Here is a 16,024-nt window from a genome sequence, read left to right as displayed (position 1 = left end):
AGATGACACATGAAGAGATTTTTAAGAAACTAAAATTTAGGATTTGAAATATAGTAAATAGATGGGTTTAGTGTATACTAGTTTCTAGGAAAAAATGTATTAAACGTGCGTAAGATATATTTAAATAGAGAGTGTGTTAATTTTTAGGGAAAAAAGTTTTTCTTGTAGTTTTTTTTTTAATTTTGTTGAATTACAATTTTAATCTTATTTTTTATTTTTTAAGAATAAGGATTAATTAATTAGTTTAGGGATATTTTTGACATTTCTAAAGACATAAATAACTTTCTGAATCATCTTAATATATAGAGATTATATAGAGACAATTTTAGGTTTACATTGTACTAATTATAAAAAATTTATATTATAAACTTTTCTTTTTTTTTGAGAAGCTATATTATAAACTAAATAAATGTGTAAAATAATCCATAAAAAAATGTGTACGATAAGTTTATAATGTAAATTTTACATTGCTAGTACAATGTAATTTTAAAAATTTTGTAAGTATATATTAACGTGTAAAATGCAAACCTCCTTTTTTATACAGGAATAAATACAATTTCTTAGATATAGTATATTAGATTTTTCTATAATTTGTTGATTGTTGATTGTTGATCGTGGCTGACAATAGTTATTAGTATCTCAGCAAAAAAGACAACAGTTATTAGTAGGATTTTTAGAAAAAAACAACAACAACAATAACAACAACAATGATATTGGCTCCATCATTGGAACTTGTGGTTACTGAACCGACCGTGGATATATAGATGTTATATTAATTGTTAAAAAAATTCATCAAGACCCTTACATAATTAACCTTTCATAAATAAGAAATTAATCAATTAATCACAATAATTTATTATTAATCTTGCATATTAACATAAATAACTACAATTTATAGTTTATACAGTAAACTAAATCAATCAAGGCAATAAAGATAGTCGCACAATGATTTGGTTATGAAGTGAAAAAAAAAAAAGAAAAAAAAAGAAGGAAAATCTTTTCAATGGAATAACCACTATTTGTTGTATTCGGATACAAATAGTCTCAAAGAAAAACCACTAAAAACAAGGAAAAGTTAAATACAATCAATGACTCACAAAATCTTTATTACCTAAATTACCTGAGCAATATTTACAAACACTCCACTTACCTTCCTAAAGGGAGAGGTTGTTAGGATTAGAGTTGGCAAGTTCCATAACTTTTATAATTGTTCAAGTTGTGTTGAGGACCAAAATTTCACAAGAAAGTCCATTTCATAAAAAGTAAGGAAAGACCATGGACCTTAACAAAAGAATACTCAATTCATGAAGTTAAGAAGGACCATGAAGGCCCAAAATCCCAAAAAGAAGAAAAAAGAAAGAAATAATAATAATAATAAAGAAAAAAGAAGAGGATCTCGGTTAGAGGACATGCAGCAAGGATCTCGGTTAGAGGATATGTAGCAAAAAGAGCATCAAGGCCCTAGGACCTTGATGTGTTCTTTTGAATCTTGAGAAGAGGACCTTGGCTAGCATGTGGGAAAACCAAGATATATGTTCAGATTTCCAGCAAAAAAGCCATTAAAAATCCAGCAAAATAGGTATTTTCTTTGTGACCCATGGTCCAAGTCCGTGGGATCCTGAGTGAATAGTAATGGAGAAGTGGTTTGGTCGGTAGGGGAGTGATTTCTGGTGAAATGAGGATCTAGAAGCTTTCCCTTGGTTCATATATTTGCTTGGAATGCATGAACTAATGAAAAACTCAATTTCCTCATGTGCATGACACCTCTCCACAATTTCCTCTCAATTGTCATTTTCAACTAAAGCTCTCATCAAGTATATTGAGTAGCCCACCCACTCATTAGACTTTCCAAGAAGGAATCTTTCATTTATAGCTAAAGTCAAATACCCCTTTTGAGTTATAATTGCCTAAATAAGTTAAACATCTGCCCAATGCACATTTTTAGGTTCCATAGGACATGGTTTTACCCAGCAGACCAAGGACGTCCTCGCCCAGGGTACCAGACTATGCCAATTATAAAAGGAACACTAAGGCACAACAAATGGGAAAGGGAGAAAAATGGGGATTCAGAGAGATAGTTCAGGATTTCAAAAGATATATTCTTAGAGCATTAACAGCCCAGCAAGGAAGAGAAATAAAGAAACAAAATAAGAGAGCCAAGGTGGAGGAATTTGTCCCATATCCTTGAGATCATTCAAAATATCACTTAGCCTCCAAAGAAACATATGCCAAAACATGCACACATCAGATATCACTCTCTTCCACAAAAATCCTCCTCACCTAACTATCTTGGAAGGCAATGCCCAAGCAAAGCCACTTAGACTTGAGTTCTAAATTCCACAAGTCTTGTGCAAAACCACTAAGTCTGTGAGAATTGGGACCAAGATCCTCGTAGCTAAATCATTCTCATGAAATTCATTTGCATATATGTATATGTATTAAAATATATATCCTAATCTAAGAAAATAACAATTATTTGAAGATATGTGTATTGTATAGTGTGTTCTTATGCAAGACCTATAGAGGTACAGGGAAATGACAAAACTCTATTGCATAATAAGCATGGAGAAATATCGTATAGTTCAGAGAATCAGCATTCTGGGTTCTTACAGGCCTAGTACTCCTAGGACCACCACATCACGTCCGGGGTACCACAATATTATGCTCAAGGTACCAAGTGAAGGAGTTCTCTTAAATGTTCACATAATAAAAGATAAGCCCCAAATACTCTATTTCAATCTCCTTCTCATTGTGAATATTATGAATACTTAGTTTACTTATTTTGTAAGAGTAAATAGTCATTTTATGACACTAAAACACTTATAATGATATTTTATTACTTAGGAGGAATCACATTTTTGCCTTGAGGAGATTTATGTGACTTGCATACAACTTGATTCGTAATCAACCCCCATTTAGCTGCAGTGAACTAAACCTAGTCCACCAAACAACAAGTAAAGGGCTCAGGATCCTTGTTTCTACTTGGGCTTGGATACTGTCCAAAAAAGGACCCTCACAAGTTGTAATCATCATAAAGAGTAAGATCAAGGGTCTATTTAAGATCCGTTTATTTTGCTAAAACTGAAAATTTTGTGCTGAAAGTGTAGATAAAGGTAAAAGTTAGCTGAAATAATACAATATGACTCATGAATAGTACCAAAAAGTGCAATAAAGCCCATAAATAGTAGCAATAAAATAAGCTGATTTTTTAATTTGTTCCCAAACGCACACCAAGTGTCCAAGAACTAACTCAAGAGAAGGAAGTTTCTGGACTCCTGACTCACCTTTGATTGAATCTCGATCAACTAAAGCAAAACTCTCGACAAATGGGATTCTTTAATTATGAAATAATTAATTACGTTAGCTGATGACTTGGAAAATGTGCCTTCCATGAAAGACTGTGTATCCTTTTGGATCCGGACTATTGTGGTTGTGTTTTGCTTATTTGCGTTTTCTCCTTTTTTTTTTTTTTTTTTTTTTTTTTCTGCTGCAGGAGACAAAACGCGCACTGTCACGCACTTTTTCAACAACTTTTTATTAAAAATGGGTCCCGCAATACTATTCACATATTTAAAAATTATTTTACTACAATGTTTTCAGTAATAAATTTTATCCAAACGGACCCTATATAAGAGCAAATAATGGTCAACGAAACGGAGCCTTAAATAGGTGTAGAAGTACTTATGCCATTTGCTATTAATAATATGCTAACGGATGCTTTTAGTAACTCTAAAGATAAAGTCTTTGATTGGTGATCAAGGTTGAAGCCATAAAGCATCCCAATACATGTTTGTTGTGGAGGTCAAATCCTCAAGATGGTTCTTTGAGTCATGGATGCAGTTCACGAAAAAAAATTTAGTAAAAGAGTTCAAGCAGCTAGGAGCTGACCATTGGGTCACATCAATAAGGTTTCTACATGCTAAAGTATATAATAAAGAGTTTATTTTAGTATGTGAACTTCAATTCTATTATTGAATTTCTTCTTAGGGTTTAGGAACCCTCAGAGTGGTTTTTTTCCTTTGAAGCATCTTTAGATTTTCCAACTCGTCACCATATGTTTGAGTTCTTTACTTTATTTTTATTGCTTTTCATATGGTGATTGTTAATCTATGGTGATTAACTCGTGCTAATCGATACTTGATAATTGGTTAATTTAATAATTTGTTTATTTAGCTATAAAATCAACTAAGGAGTCTTAATTGTCTTTTGAATAAATCAATTTTATGATTCATATTAAATATTACATATCTAAAGATATATCAAATGTCATGTTATCTAAAATTTTAAATAAAGTGATACTCTATCCATTGTCAAATTAGAAAAGAAAAAATAAATCATTACAGTAAAATAGATACTCTCTATTTCAAATAATATGGAGGGAATCTTGTTTTGTGACCCCATCAACTTTAATGAAGCAACATTCTATCATAATTTCTCCTTTAGAGAATTACATGCCTGTATTTATGGAACAATTGTCTTCTACTTTACCCAACAAATGTTATTTTAACAAATACGTATCTTCCTAAAATTGATGCTGCTGACAAAAAAAAAAATGATGTATTTAGTTTCTAACACAGCAAGGCTTTAATCTAACTTCACATTTTTTGCAAGGTTTCTACACTTCAGTGCCTTTGTTCTGCAAAAGAGGGGCATTAGGAGAGGATGACTCATAGCTACTAGTAATTGGATGGTGTTCAACCACAACCTCTTCTTGGGCTTGCCCCCATATCACGGCATAAAACCCAAGTACTATAATAGCCGCTCCAACCACACTGCACATCATTTAGTCGAACAATTATATATCAAATTCCATGTCTTGGAAAAACAGAAATGGTGTATGAAGTAGATATATCAACTCTGTATCTATGATGGTATTGCATTTTCCATCAAGACCTTTGCGACTTACTTTTCTTCATATGGTTTCTTTTTCGCAACATAGTTTGCTAGTAACACATACTTTGTCACAGGCTCACAGCTGTCCTACTTTACAGACTATGAACAGTGGGGAAAAAATGCAGTGACTAGCAGTCTATCACATAGGACAGTTGTGATGAAGTTTATGATTGTGCGTAGTAGTGGCATTATTGGAAATTTTTACACCCTTTTTATTTTTGTGTTGCAGTGGGGCCAAGTGAAATTTCCATGTGAGAGGGGTGTGAATTCTTCGTCAATGAAGAATTCGGTGGTTGTAAACTTGTAGAGAACTCTTTTTTCTTTGAAGTTGACTTTATATCAATCCAGAATGACATGCTTGAAAGCAACTCAATTACTTTACACCTCTTGATATTTTCTTTTTATGATCGGCGAAGAATCAGTTTTAGCTAGCTTATACGTTTAACTAGCCTAAATACTCTTAATTTATTATCCAAATGTCCAAAATTCTGGTCATACTTTAAGCATACATCTATTATCTATATTATGAATTATGCCTTCCAAGATAAAGAGTATACCCAAGGTAAGTAACCCCCATCACAACTGCAATGACTATACCAAGTGGCTTAAATATGGCAACATAGACAGGACCCTTCTTGTGACATGCCCATATATGAACACTGGTTCGAATTGTAATTGCAAACAGTGCCTGGAGATAAAGCCATAACGGCAATTCCGCAATTGGTAAGTTATTAGCTATAAGCTACAATGATGGACAGGATTGCAACAACAACAACAACAACAACAAAACCTTGCCTCAAAATTAACTAGGTCTAATTTTTGCTTACCGAGTACACTACAGCTATCAATTCCATATCTAAGTTCAATTTCCAAGCATTTGGATCATTCTCTAAAATAAGAGAGATGATGGCAGAAAGGATGGTCACAAAGGTACAACGAATGAGTGAAAGCATAAGCTCTGCAGGGTAGTCCCTAACAACCCATGTCTTGAAAAAACCAAAAAAACCAGTTAATATCTTGAGATATAGTATACAATGGTGTGAAAAAGGCATATGGTCTTTCTTTTGGTATGGATTTGTTTGTGTATGTTTTACTTTTACCTGTACAATATATGTCACTGCAAGCAAAAAGTAAGCAGATGCAGAGCAAAAACCCCCTAGGATCCAGTTTGAGTGGATGGGTGAAAGAAGCTCACCACTGACCACTTTTTCAGGCAATGAAGCAATTGAAATTGGTAGGCCTTCGTAGAGAGTGACAATTAAAGCTCCTGTGATTGATACAATGGTGCCAATACTCCTGGCCTGACTACCTCTAAGTTTTAAGTCTAGTTTTTCAACCCTATAACACCCATTTGATTTTAGGCTTATCAATTGCCATTTTTAAACAGAAACAAAACCAAAACAAGAATTCCAGAGCTGAAGGCAAGGGAATTAAGAAGTGCACCTGCAGATGACGGCAAGAACAAAAGTAAAAGCTGGGAGTAAATCAGACATAATTGAGGACATAGTGGGAGAGCTATAACCTATCCCAAAAGCTTTAAGCATCTGTACAGTAGAATTGCAACCATTCTCCTCATCATACATCAAAATTAAAATTTGAAAAACACAAAAACACAAATAACCAGTTCATTATTCCCACAAAGACATACAACAACAACAACAACAACAACAACAACCAAACTTTAGTCCTTTTATCATTTTAGGGTCAGTTATGAATTCTCAACAAACACTCAGGGTGTGTCACATGTATTTTTTTTCCCTCGTTCAATTCAACTAAAATCATATTCTTTGTTAATTTCTTAATCGACATACTTAATACTAATACTTAAGTTGAAAGAAAAAATGGCTACCTTAACAAGGCAACAAGAAACACTCCACCGACTATGCCCCATGTGAGTGGAGGGAGAGACCTTTTTCTGTCAGTGAACAAAATTATAGTAAGTACCTTAACAGGGACAAAACCAAGGGCTAATTGTTGGAAGAGAGTTGAAACTTGAAACAGTTAAGTTCACCTGTAAAAGATGAGGCAAGATGAGAGAAGAAAAAAGATAGCTATGGCATTAGAATATGTAACAAAGATGAAATCACTCATCCCTCCAGTCATAGCAGCTTTGCTAATAGTGTTTAAGCCCACATCCAAGCACTCCACAGTGACCGTGATCAGTGTTACGCCCTTACCCTGGAACATTCTGCTTAATCTTGAGGTGCTATAACTTGAAGGAATGGAAATCTGAATCACATCAGCTAAAGCCTAAAACTCATTTCAGTAATGGGAGGAAGAGGAAGGCATAAAACTAATGGTTCTCTACCTCCTTTTAAGTCTCACGTTGTATACTGACATGCATTTTTTTTCTTTGATAACATGCTTTATTGATGAATGAAAACAAATATTGATAGCAAGATGATAACTATCCTATTCCTACACCTAGTTTGGGTAATGGCAAATTTACAATCCTAAAGATAAAAGTGGGGGGAGTGAGGACTATGGAGTGTGAGATAGTCTTAACTTTAATCTATCCCCATATCCATTCTATTGGAGCATAACATCAATCACCATTTCCACTTGTCCCAACACGTTACCTAAAAAAATTCAAACAATTTCAAGAATAAATTCTTATTTAGTTTATGAACAGTTTTTATAATATTTTACTTTTTTTTTTAGGTACAGTTACATTTTTAAAGCCTAATAAATTAACGAAAATAAACTCCCTCAAGCAAGAATAAAGTTTATATATATATATATATATATATATATATATATATATATATAATTGGGTTCAAGTTAAACCAAATGTAAGATTGTTAAAGATGTAACACCAAGTCCAAGTATATTTTGTTGTGGACGTAGGTGTTGTGTTGAACAACGTAATCTCTCTCTCTCTCTAACAATAATCATCCATTAATAAAAATATATATTAGTTAGATCATATTGCACATGATTTTAACCTTTTGTTTTTGTTTTTTTTTGTTGGTAAATAACCTTTTATCACGACACTTTGAATTACTACATTACATTATGGATTTTTATAATATTAACTTTAAATTATATTTTCTCGGACCTTTTTGTAAAAGATAGGACACACGAATATAGTTCACTATATTCTAAGTTTTTCAATTAAATTCAATCATCATCAATTCATCATATAATTGTAACAGTTAATGTAATAGAAATAGTATTATCTTTTCAACTATAATTAATTAACTTCAATCCAGACGACTAACCCGGATATGAAAGGCTGGTCTCCAATACCTTCATGTTTCACTTCAACCATGAAGCAGATATGGCCAATGCCTTTCGCAGAAGGCCGTGGTCGGTTAGAGGTGGTCACCTAGTGTTAAAACAGTGGGACCCGGCTCTAGATTGGCAAGAAGTTCCTTTTGCAACTTCAACTTTCTGGGTACAGGTTCATGGTCTACCTATGCTATGGAGGTCACCTAGTAATCTCCGGAAGATAGGGGGAAAAGGCTGGTAAAGTTATAGAGATAGACCTTGCTGGCGAAAATGGCGGCGCGTGGAAACGGTTTACTCGTATTCAAGTTGAGGTCGAACTCCTACAACCCCTTATGCCTGGCATCTTCCTCCCAAGGGACAACCTTCCCCATCTGTGGATTAGCTTGAGGTATGAGAAGCTAGCAAATGTCTGTTATCGATGCGGTATTATTGGTCATGAGACGCATGTTTGCCAAGGAAAGCCCTTCCTCATCCGTAATCCGTTTGGGCATGATTTCATTGCATCTGGATCTTGGTTGAAAGCGGAGAACAGCTCGACGCCTCCAGAAATTTTCCTTAATATCAGCCGCCTTTCACCACCAATCTCTCCCACCGGAGCAAATTCAAACATAACCGACCCTATCCTGGTGGCACCAGCTAGCAAGGCCACGTCAGCGAGCCAGGACAAAAATCACGCTCCAAGGGATGGACGCGCACCTCAGGAGTACGACACCAACGTGACAGCGCACTACAACGCAGCCTCCAGAGGCAATGGTACTGTGGTGGGGACCAACAATCATGCAAGCTCATCCAAACACATCAGCAATGTCAACCCAAACACTGAGAATATTTGCCAAGCCTCTCCAAAAGCCCATATATTGCCTAAAGCCCAACTCCCATCACGAGCCCAAAACCTTTGTTCCCTCACAGTGACCCCTGAGGACACCGAGTCACCTTTCCCACCTGGATTTGACCCACCCTTTTTAGGCCTAAAAATAAACAGCCTTTCAAGCCCTAATGTCCAACCGGTAAAGCCAAGCCACATAAATAATCTTGACCCTAACTCAGTCACACCAAATCAACTACACACACTACCAAACCTAAAATCCCATCTCCAACGTCTGATCACACCGCCTCAACCATGTTAAGATGATCATACCTCTACCAACCCATCTTTGAAAAGGAAGGAGTCTCGGCAAGAACCTGTTCTACACTCCAAAAGAATCAAAATAGCTGATGCCCTTGATCCAGAATCGGTGAAATTCAATCCCAAAGCTGACGTTGAGCTTCTCGTCCTTAAGGAAAGGCAAGTTGCTTCGGGTATAGAGACCACCGACTTTCAAGGTGAGTATGTTGAATCATCCAACCCCATTTTCAGGGATGTTACTTTTTCCCCAATTGTTCCCAACTATGATGCTTCATGCTCTATTGTTTCTACTGTGGCCGAGGAGGCGGGCCTTATCAAGCCCCCAACAGCTCCATGAAGGTCCTTGGCTGGAACTGTCACGGCATCTGCAATGCCGCGACAGTCAGAGCCCTTAAGGCTCAAATAAAAGGGAATAGCCCTGATGTTATATTTCTCTGTGAAACTAAGGCATTGGCCTCTAGGATGGTCCATGTTATGAATTCAATAAAATTTTCTGATATGTGTATGGTAGATGCTAAGGGCACTGCAGGTGGTATGTGTGTTATGTGGAAGTCCGGACTCATGTGTCATCAGGTGGAGTTCAATAAAAATCTGATAGCTATCAAGGTCTCTGATGCTGTCTGCAGTTGGCTCCTGGTAGGTTTCTATGGTCCTCCTTACCCGTCAAAAAAGCAAAAGGCTTAGGGGAATCTTATGGCGTTTTTGGAGTCGTGCGAACTCCCTTGGGTATGCTTAGGTGATTTTAATTTCACCACAAATGATGAGGAAATTCTTGGAGGAAAGAAAGGTGGAGCTGGTTCCTCAGCCACCAATTACTTGAAAGAACTTATTTTTGAATTTGGAGCAGTTGATCTGGGACTATTCGGGCAATTCATTCACGTGGGCTAGAGGAAGATGGGGAAGCTCTGCTATTAAAAGAAGATTGGACAGAGGCATTGCCAGCATATCGTGGAGGCTAGCCTTCCCTAAAGCTACTATATCTCATTTGGGTGCGATTAAGTCTGATCATACACCTATCCTGCTTAACGTAAACCCAGATGACAGCTTCGCCCATCGCCCTTTTCGGTTTGAAGCTGCCTGGATTAGAGATAATGGATGTAACTCGGTTGTGGAAAAGGCATGGGCGAGTGTTTCAAGTAACTCTGCTTTCTCTAAGTTGTATAAAAAGCAAGATGCAACTAGGGAAGCGCTTCGCAAATGGAACAACGAAGTGTTTGGGAATTGTCAGGATAGGATCAATCGACTCATGAAGAATATTAATGAGGTCCAAAGAAAGTCCCCTTCGGAGGAAAATGGCAGAATTGAGGAAGCACTGCAATTAGAGCTATCTGAGTGGTTAATGAGAAGTGAAATCCTATGGAAGCAGAAATCAAGGGAGTTGTGGCTGAAGGAAGGGGACAAAAATACAAAATTCTTCCATCTCTCTACCATAATCAGAAGAAGGCGTAATAGCATTGATGCGATTAAGTCGGAGGAGGGTCAGTGGGTATAAGTTCAAATCAGATCAGGAAGCTATTTTACTCCTCCTTCAAGAAAATGTTTACGGAAGAGGATGTAGCATTCCCTGAGTAGCTAGATAACCTTATGCCGAATTGCATATCTGAGGAGGAAAATACTACTCTCAAAAGTATACCTTCTCCAGAGGAAATAAAGGATACCTTATTCCAGATGCATGACATAAAAGCTCCTGGCCCTGATGGATTCCCAGCGCTCTTCTACAAAGAATTTTGGCCCATTGTTGGTGAAACAGTTATCCGAGCAGTTACTTCCTTCTTTGAAAATGGTAGAATGTCTCATCAGGTTAATAGCTCCCTCATCATCCTAATCCCAAAAACCCCAAACCCTTCCTCGGTTAACAACTTCCGGCCCATAAGTCTCTGCAACGTAGTTTATAAGATCATATCCAAGTTACTTGTGGCAAAACTTAGACCGCTTTTACACAAGATCATTTCCCCTTGCCAATCTGCTTTCATCCCGGGGAGATGGATTGCAGAAAACCAAGTTGTGGTTCATGAGTTGCTGCATAGCTTCAAGGTCAGAAAAGTTAAATCAGGTTTCATGGCTGTCAAGATTGATCTTCAAAAAGCCTATGACAGAATAAATTGGAGGTTTATCCAAACTGTGCTTTTGAACTTGGGCTTTAATGATACTTTTGTCAACTGGGTTGTTGCATGTATCTCTTCTGTCTCCTTTGAGGTGCTTGTTAATGGAGGTAAGTCTGAGCAGTTCAAACCTAGCAGAGGTCTGAGGCAAGGCGATCCACTCTCTCCGTATCCCTTTATTTGGGGCCAGGAAGTGCTGTCTAGAATGCTTAATAGGGAGCTTGTCACTGGGAACATTAGCAGTACCAAAGCAAGTACAAGGAGTCCAGCAGTAACGCACGTGATGTATGCGGATGACATCGTGCTGTTCTCTAAGGCAACTAGGAACGATGCTAGGATACTATCCAGTTGCCTAGACAAGTACTGCATATGGTCTGGCCAAAGCATTAGCAGATGTAAGTCTGGAATTTTCTTTTCCAAACACACTACAGATAGTGTTAGACGAGCCATAAAGCAGCAGCTCCAAATGAAAAAACTGAAAAAAGACGCGGTGTATCTTGGCGCACCTTTATTCCTATCCAGATCTCCATCTAAAGACTTCAAATTTCTTGAAGATAAGCTAGAAGCTAAGTTGTTCGGCTGGAGAAGCCGATGTCTTTCCTGGGCTGGTAGATGCACTCTAATTATTTCGGTTGCACAAGCCATCCCTAACTACACGCTATCCTCTTTCAATGTGCCTTCTAAAAACTGTGACAAGCTAGATGCCCTATCGAGGAGATTTTGGTGGAAACCCAAAGACAAGGATAGCAGGTTTATTGCATGGAATGCCTGGGACAGGTTATGTCGTCCTAAGAGGCAAGGTGGACTCGGTTTTAAAAAGGCAAAGGAGGTTAATTCAGCATTACTAGCTAAGCTGGCATGGATGGTGGTTTCTGGGAAACAGAACTTATGCATGGAAATCTTGCGAACCAAGTACAAGGTAAGCAATAACTGGGTCTCGGAAGAACCTGTTAAGTCAGCTTCCCCCACTTGGAGAGCGATAGAAGCTGCAAAAAATCTGATAGAGAAAGGCGCATGCTTCTTGCTTGGTGATGGAAAGTCTATTGATATATGGACTGATCCATGCGTACCATGGATTGCTAACTTCAAGCCTCATCCAAGAGTAGAGGAATACAAACACTTCCACATCAAAGCTGCTCAGCTCATTGACTCCACCTCCAGATCATGAAAAGTAGGAATGGTAAGAGAACTTTTCAACCATATTGATGCCAATGCAATTCTCACCATTCCTATACCTGCTACTCCAAAGCAAGATAGGCTTATTTGGCTACTTGACTCCAAAGGTGTCTTTTCTGTCAAATCCGTCTACAATGTTGCCTTCAATCATTCCACTAGCAATGATCAATCCCAAACACATTGGTCAAAGTTGTGGAAGGCCAAGTTCCCTAAGCGCCTCAAATTGCTTATTTGGAGAATTGGAGCTAACGCAATTCTACTAAAGCCAATCTACAAAGGAGAATTCCGCATATTGACCCAACCTGCTCGCTGTGTAATTTAGGGGAAGAGACTAGCACACATCTGTTCTTTGAATGCAATTTTGCAAGAGCTCTATGGGCAGCAGCTTGCTGGGGTCTCAGAATAGATGCTGCTTCTATTAATTCAAATGAGGATATTATCAAAATCATCTTGACACCTCCTAAGTCCCCGATTCCAGCTCATGAACAGTGGCAGATCTCCCTTAACATGGCACTCATTGTAGACGAGATATGGCAGACGAGGAACCTTATACAGTTCCAAGATGGAAAAGCCGATGTCCTCAAGGCCAAGCAAAATGTCCAAACAAAATTCCTTGGGATGTTAAAGGTGTTATCATCGGCCTCCCAACCTCCAACAGAACAAGTTTCGGTAAGATGGACCCCTCCTCCTCAAGGTTGGATAAAAGTTAATGTGGATGCTGCACTAAATAGCTCCAGGTCTGCATTAGCGGTTGTGGCTAGGGACCATCGTGGTGAGGTCCTGTTCTTGAGGGGTATAGGACATCACTTATGCAGTCCAGCACAAGCAGAAGCCGAAGCACTCCTATGGGCAGTAAAGCTAGCAATCCAAGAGCAATGGAGAACTGTCATAGTCGAGGGGGATGCTAAAAGTTGTATAGATGCAGTGTCTGATCCTGAGCTTATCCCTGATTGGCATTCAGCCACCTCTATCTGTAATGTTCATAGTCTTGTTTCTCATTTTACTGATGTGAAGTTCAGTTGGGTTCAAAGACTTGGCAATTCAGCAGCCCATGAAACTGCTAAATTTGCCTTGGACTCCAATTTTGATTTTTGTTTTAATGATGGATGTCTCCCTCCCTCCCTTGAGGCGGTTTGTAAGGGAGACTCCTCTGTTTGTTCCTTTTCTGTTTAATGGATTTGCAGATTATCAAAAAAAAAAAAAATTAACTTCAAGGAATAGGAATATAGCATGGAAAGGTTAATATAAATTCAAAATATCTGTGATATTCTCTGGATAGCCATCGTAAAGATTGTCGTACTCGTCTTTATCTTATCTCCTTTATGGTGACATTGATACTCGTACCATTTGGTGGCAAGGTTGGCCCTAGGCCACTTAGGCCACCGCCTAGGGCCCCTACTATAAGAAGGCCACAAATTTTAAGTCAAAAATTGATATATTTAAAAAAAATTTGGAGATATTGGGAAAAAAATTAGTTTTATAATTTTCCTCTAGTTTTAAGAAGTCCCAAAGTATTGAATAATACTAGAGATAATACAACTTTAAATACATGAGTCTTAAAAATAGAGTAATGCTATAGTTTTACAAACTATTTTACAACATTTTTAAAAACTGTTGTTGTAGCTAACTTCTTACTGGTTCTCATCTGGACCCACCTGATAACATCACTTTTTTATTTATCAATAATCATTCACCACATCATCAATTTATAAAAGTTTTTGTAAAAGAATTTGTATCTCTAGCATTTTCCCTTACAAATATATGTGTCACTAATCACAAGAAATAATTCAGATATAAAAATGCTAGAAACATTATTAATTTTACTTGCAAACTTTACAATTAATATGATATGTGGGCGTCAATAACCTATTAAATGCAATTTTGAATTATTTTTTGTGATTAATGATACATCTTTGTAAGCCTTACGTTATAAAATTTATAATATCCCTAACATCATTCATTCAAATGCTTGTTTATTATCTTCTTGAAATGTTGCTAATCGCATTCATTTCTACATCGTTTGAAAGTATTTTTTTTAGTAAAATTTGTTATAGCTTTAGCATTAAAAAAAAAAAAAGGCATATTACAAAATAAGAGGAATAGATTTTTGTTATAAAAAATTATGGTATTAAATACTAGTTAAATATTATTTAAGTGATAACAAAAAAGCCTTATTTAAATATATCGCCTTCCGCTTCAAAATTTGTTGGCCGCCCCTGTTTGGTGGTTATTCTATACTTATACATTGCAGAGATTTCTTGCAGGATAGGGACAATTATTTGAGAAATCTCCATTAAATCTCGGCAGAGTCTTGATTCTTGCAAACATTGTGAGTTTTGTAATTAAGGTTATTCTGTTTCACTTTCACCATCTTCGTACTGTAGAATGTGATAGGGGTACCATTTTTCACCAATCGATTGCGAAAAATTAAAACATAAAGAAAAATGTGTTATGTCCTTGATGGATGGTATCATTGACTGGAAGTGGGGAGTGGGGACCTAAAAAGGAAGAAAACTTCCATACAACAAGAAAAACAACTCTTAAGGTAGTCACGGAGCACTACTCTAAGCTTTCACAAAACGGATGAGCATGGTTCCACCATGAGGCCCAGAGTCTTTGTGTAAATTTTTTTCCCAACAATAATGGCACAAATGGGACCGAGAAGAATCACGCCAACAAAAAATATAGGGCTGTTTGGTTTTTTTTTTCCCATCACTCATCACTCATCACTCCTCACTCAATTTTCGTCACTCATCACTTAAAATACCCCAATTTCACAATAACACCCGTTTGGTTTTTTGTTTTCACTTTACATCACTCAAAAATTTCGACCTTTTTGTAGGTCCCACACCTAAGCTGAGTGTCAGAGCCTTTTATTTTTTCTAATTTTTTCTTCTTTCTTTCTTTCTTTCTAACTCTTCACAACGGTGCTTCTTCTCTCTTCTCAACCATTACTCCAGCAACCTCCTTTACTCCTCTCATCCACCTCTCTTAACCTAAAATAAATTTGCTCCATTTGTATTACTTTTTCTCTTCCTCATCATCTCTCAAGTGGTACGTTTGGAGTTCCATTTCTTCACAGCTGAAGAAAAGGTGTCCTATTCGAAGAACCCCAGCCCAGTCGAAACCCATCAGACACCGAGAAGCCTAGCCAAAACCGAGGCACTCTTCGGATCTCTCCCTTGCTCAGCTCGTGAATTTTCTGCCAAAGATTTTGCTAGGTGAGAGGCAAATTTAAGTGGGTCTGACTTCATATGAAGCAAATTTTCTGCCAAAGATCTGTGCCCAAATAATCTATAATAAACTTTGAGTTTGGATTACGGATTTTGATGTTAAATTTTGATGTTGATCTTGATTGAATTCAAGTGGGTTTGACTTTAGATATTTAGATTTCTAATTTTAATTTTAGTGGGTTTTGTTCGTTTCTATTTGGTGCTAAATCCGGGTTTTTTGAGACTTGAAAAAATCTGGGTTTTCTGGGCGTCATGGAGTGCAG

At 37.1% G+C, this 16,024-nt stretch overlaps 2 protein-coding genes across 2 annotated transcripts; one reads left to right on the top strand and one right to left on the bottom strand.

The window, feature by feature from the left end:
• Positions 1-4,380: 4,380 nt before the first annotated feature.
• LOC142627055 (WAT1-related protein At5g40210-like) lies at positions 4,381-8,214 on the bottom strand. The gene is made up of 7 exons (XM_075800853.1): positions 8,115-8,214; positions 6,905-7,122; positions 6,743-6,808; positions 6,337-6,450; positions 5,721-6,231; positions 5,451-5,581; positions 4,381-4,772 (listed from the first exon to the last, which is right to left on the bottom strand). Exons 2-7 carry the CDS (start codon positions 7,078-7,080, stop codon positions 4,616-4,618), a joined length of 1,155 nt encoding a protein of 384 aa, XP_075656968.1. The 5' UTR covers positions 7,081-7,122; positions 8,115-8,214; the 3' UTR covers positions 4,381-4,615.
• Positions 8,174-10,742, top strand: LOC142629097 (uncharacterized). Its single transcript, XM_075803085.1, has 5 exons — positions 8,174-8,296; positions 8,349-9,131; positions 9,291-9,447; positions 9,762-9,886; positions 10,098-10,742. The coding sequence occupies exons 1-5, from the start codon at positions 8,174-8,176 to the stop codon at positions 10,740-10,742; spliced, it is 1,833 nt and encodes a 610-aa protein (XP_075659200.1).
• The last annotated feature ends 5,282 nt before the right edge of the window (positions 10,743-16,024 follow it).

This window comes from Castanea sativa, chromosome 3 (genome assembly GCF_040712315.1).
Source record: "Castanea sativa cultivar Marrone di Chiusa Pesio chromosome 3, ASM4071231v1".
Taxonomy (NCBI): domain Eukaryota; kingdom Viridiplantae; phylum Streptophyta; class Magnoliopsida; order Fagales; family Fagaceae; genus Castanea; species Castanea sativa.
This window is presented reverse-complemented; position numbering and strand designations above follow the sequence as displayed.

What these genes read in the sequence shown, in the direction of transcription:
- LOC142629097 (XM_075803085.1), top strand. Translation starts at nt 8,174, where the DNA reads ATGGCCAATGCCTTTCGCAGAAGGCCGTGGTCGGTTAGAGGTGGTCAC. An exon ending in CAAGCCCTAATGTCCAACCG is followed by an intron (nt 9,132 to 9,290) that starts GTAAAGCCAAGC and finishes TTGAAAAGGAAG; the next exon opens with GAGTCTCGGCAAGAACCTGT. An exon ending in AGAGACCACCGACTTTCAAG is followed by an intron (nt 9,448 to 9,761) that starts GTGAGTATGTTG and finishes TGTGTATGGTAG; the next exon opens with ATGCTAAGGGCACTGCAGGT.
- LOC142627055 (XM_075800853.1), bottom strand. Translation starts at nt 7,080, where the DNA reads ATGTTCCAGGGTAAGGGCGTAACACTGATCACGGTCACTGTGGAGTGC. An exon ending in TTTCTTGTTGCCTTGTTAAG is followed by an intron (nt 6,451 to 6,742) that starts GTAGCCATTTTT and finishes GAATGGTTGCAA; the next exon opens with TTCTACTGTACAGATGCTTA. An exon ending in GTTCTTGCCGTCATCTGCAG is followed by an intron (nt 6,232 to 6,336) that starts GTGCACTTCTTA and finishes TGGGTGTTATAG; the next exon opens with GGTTGAAAAACTAGACTTAA.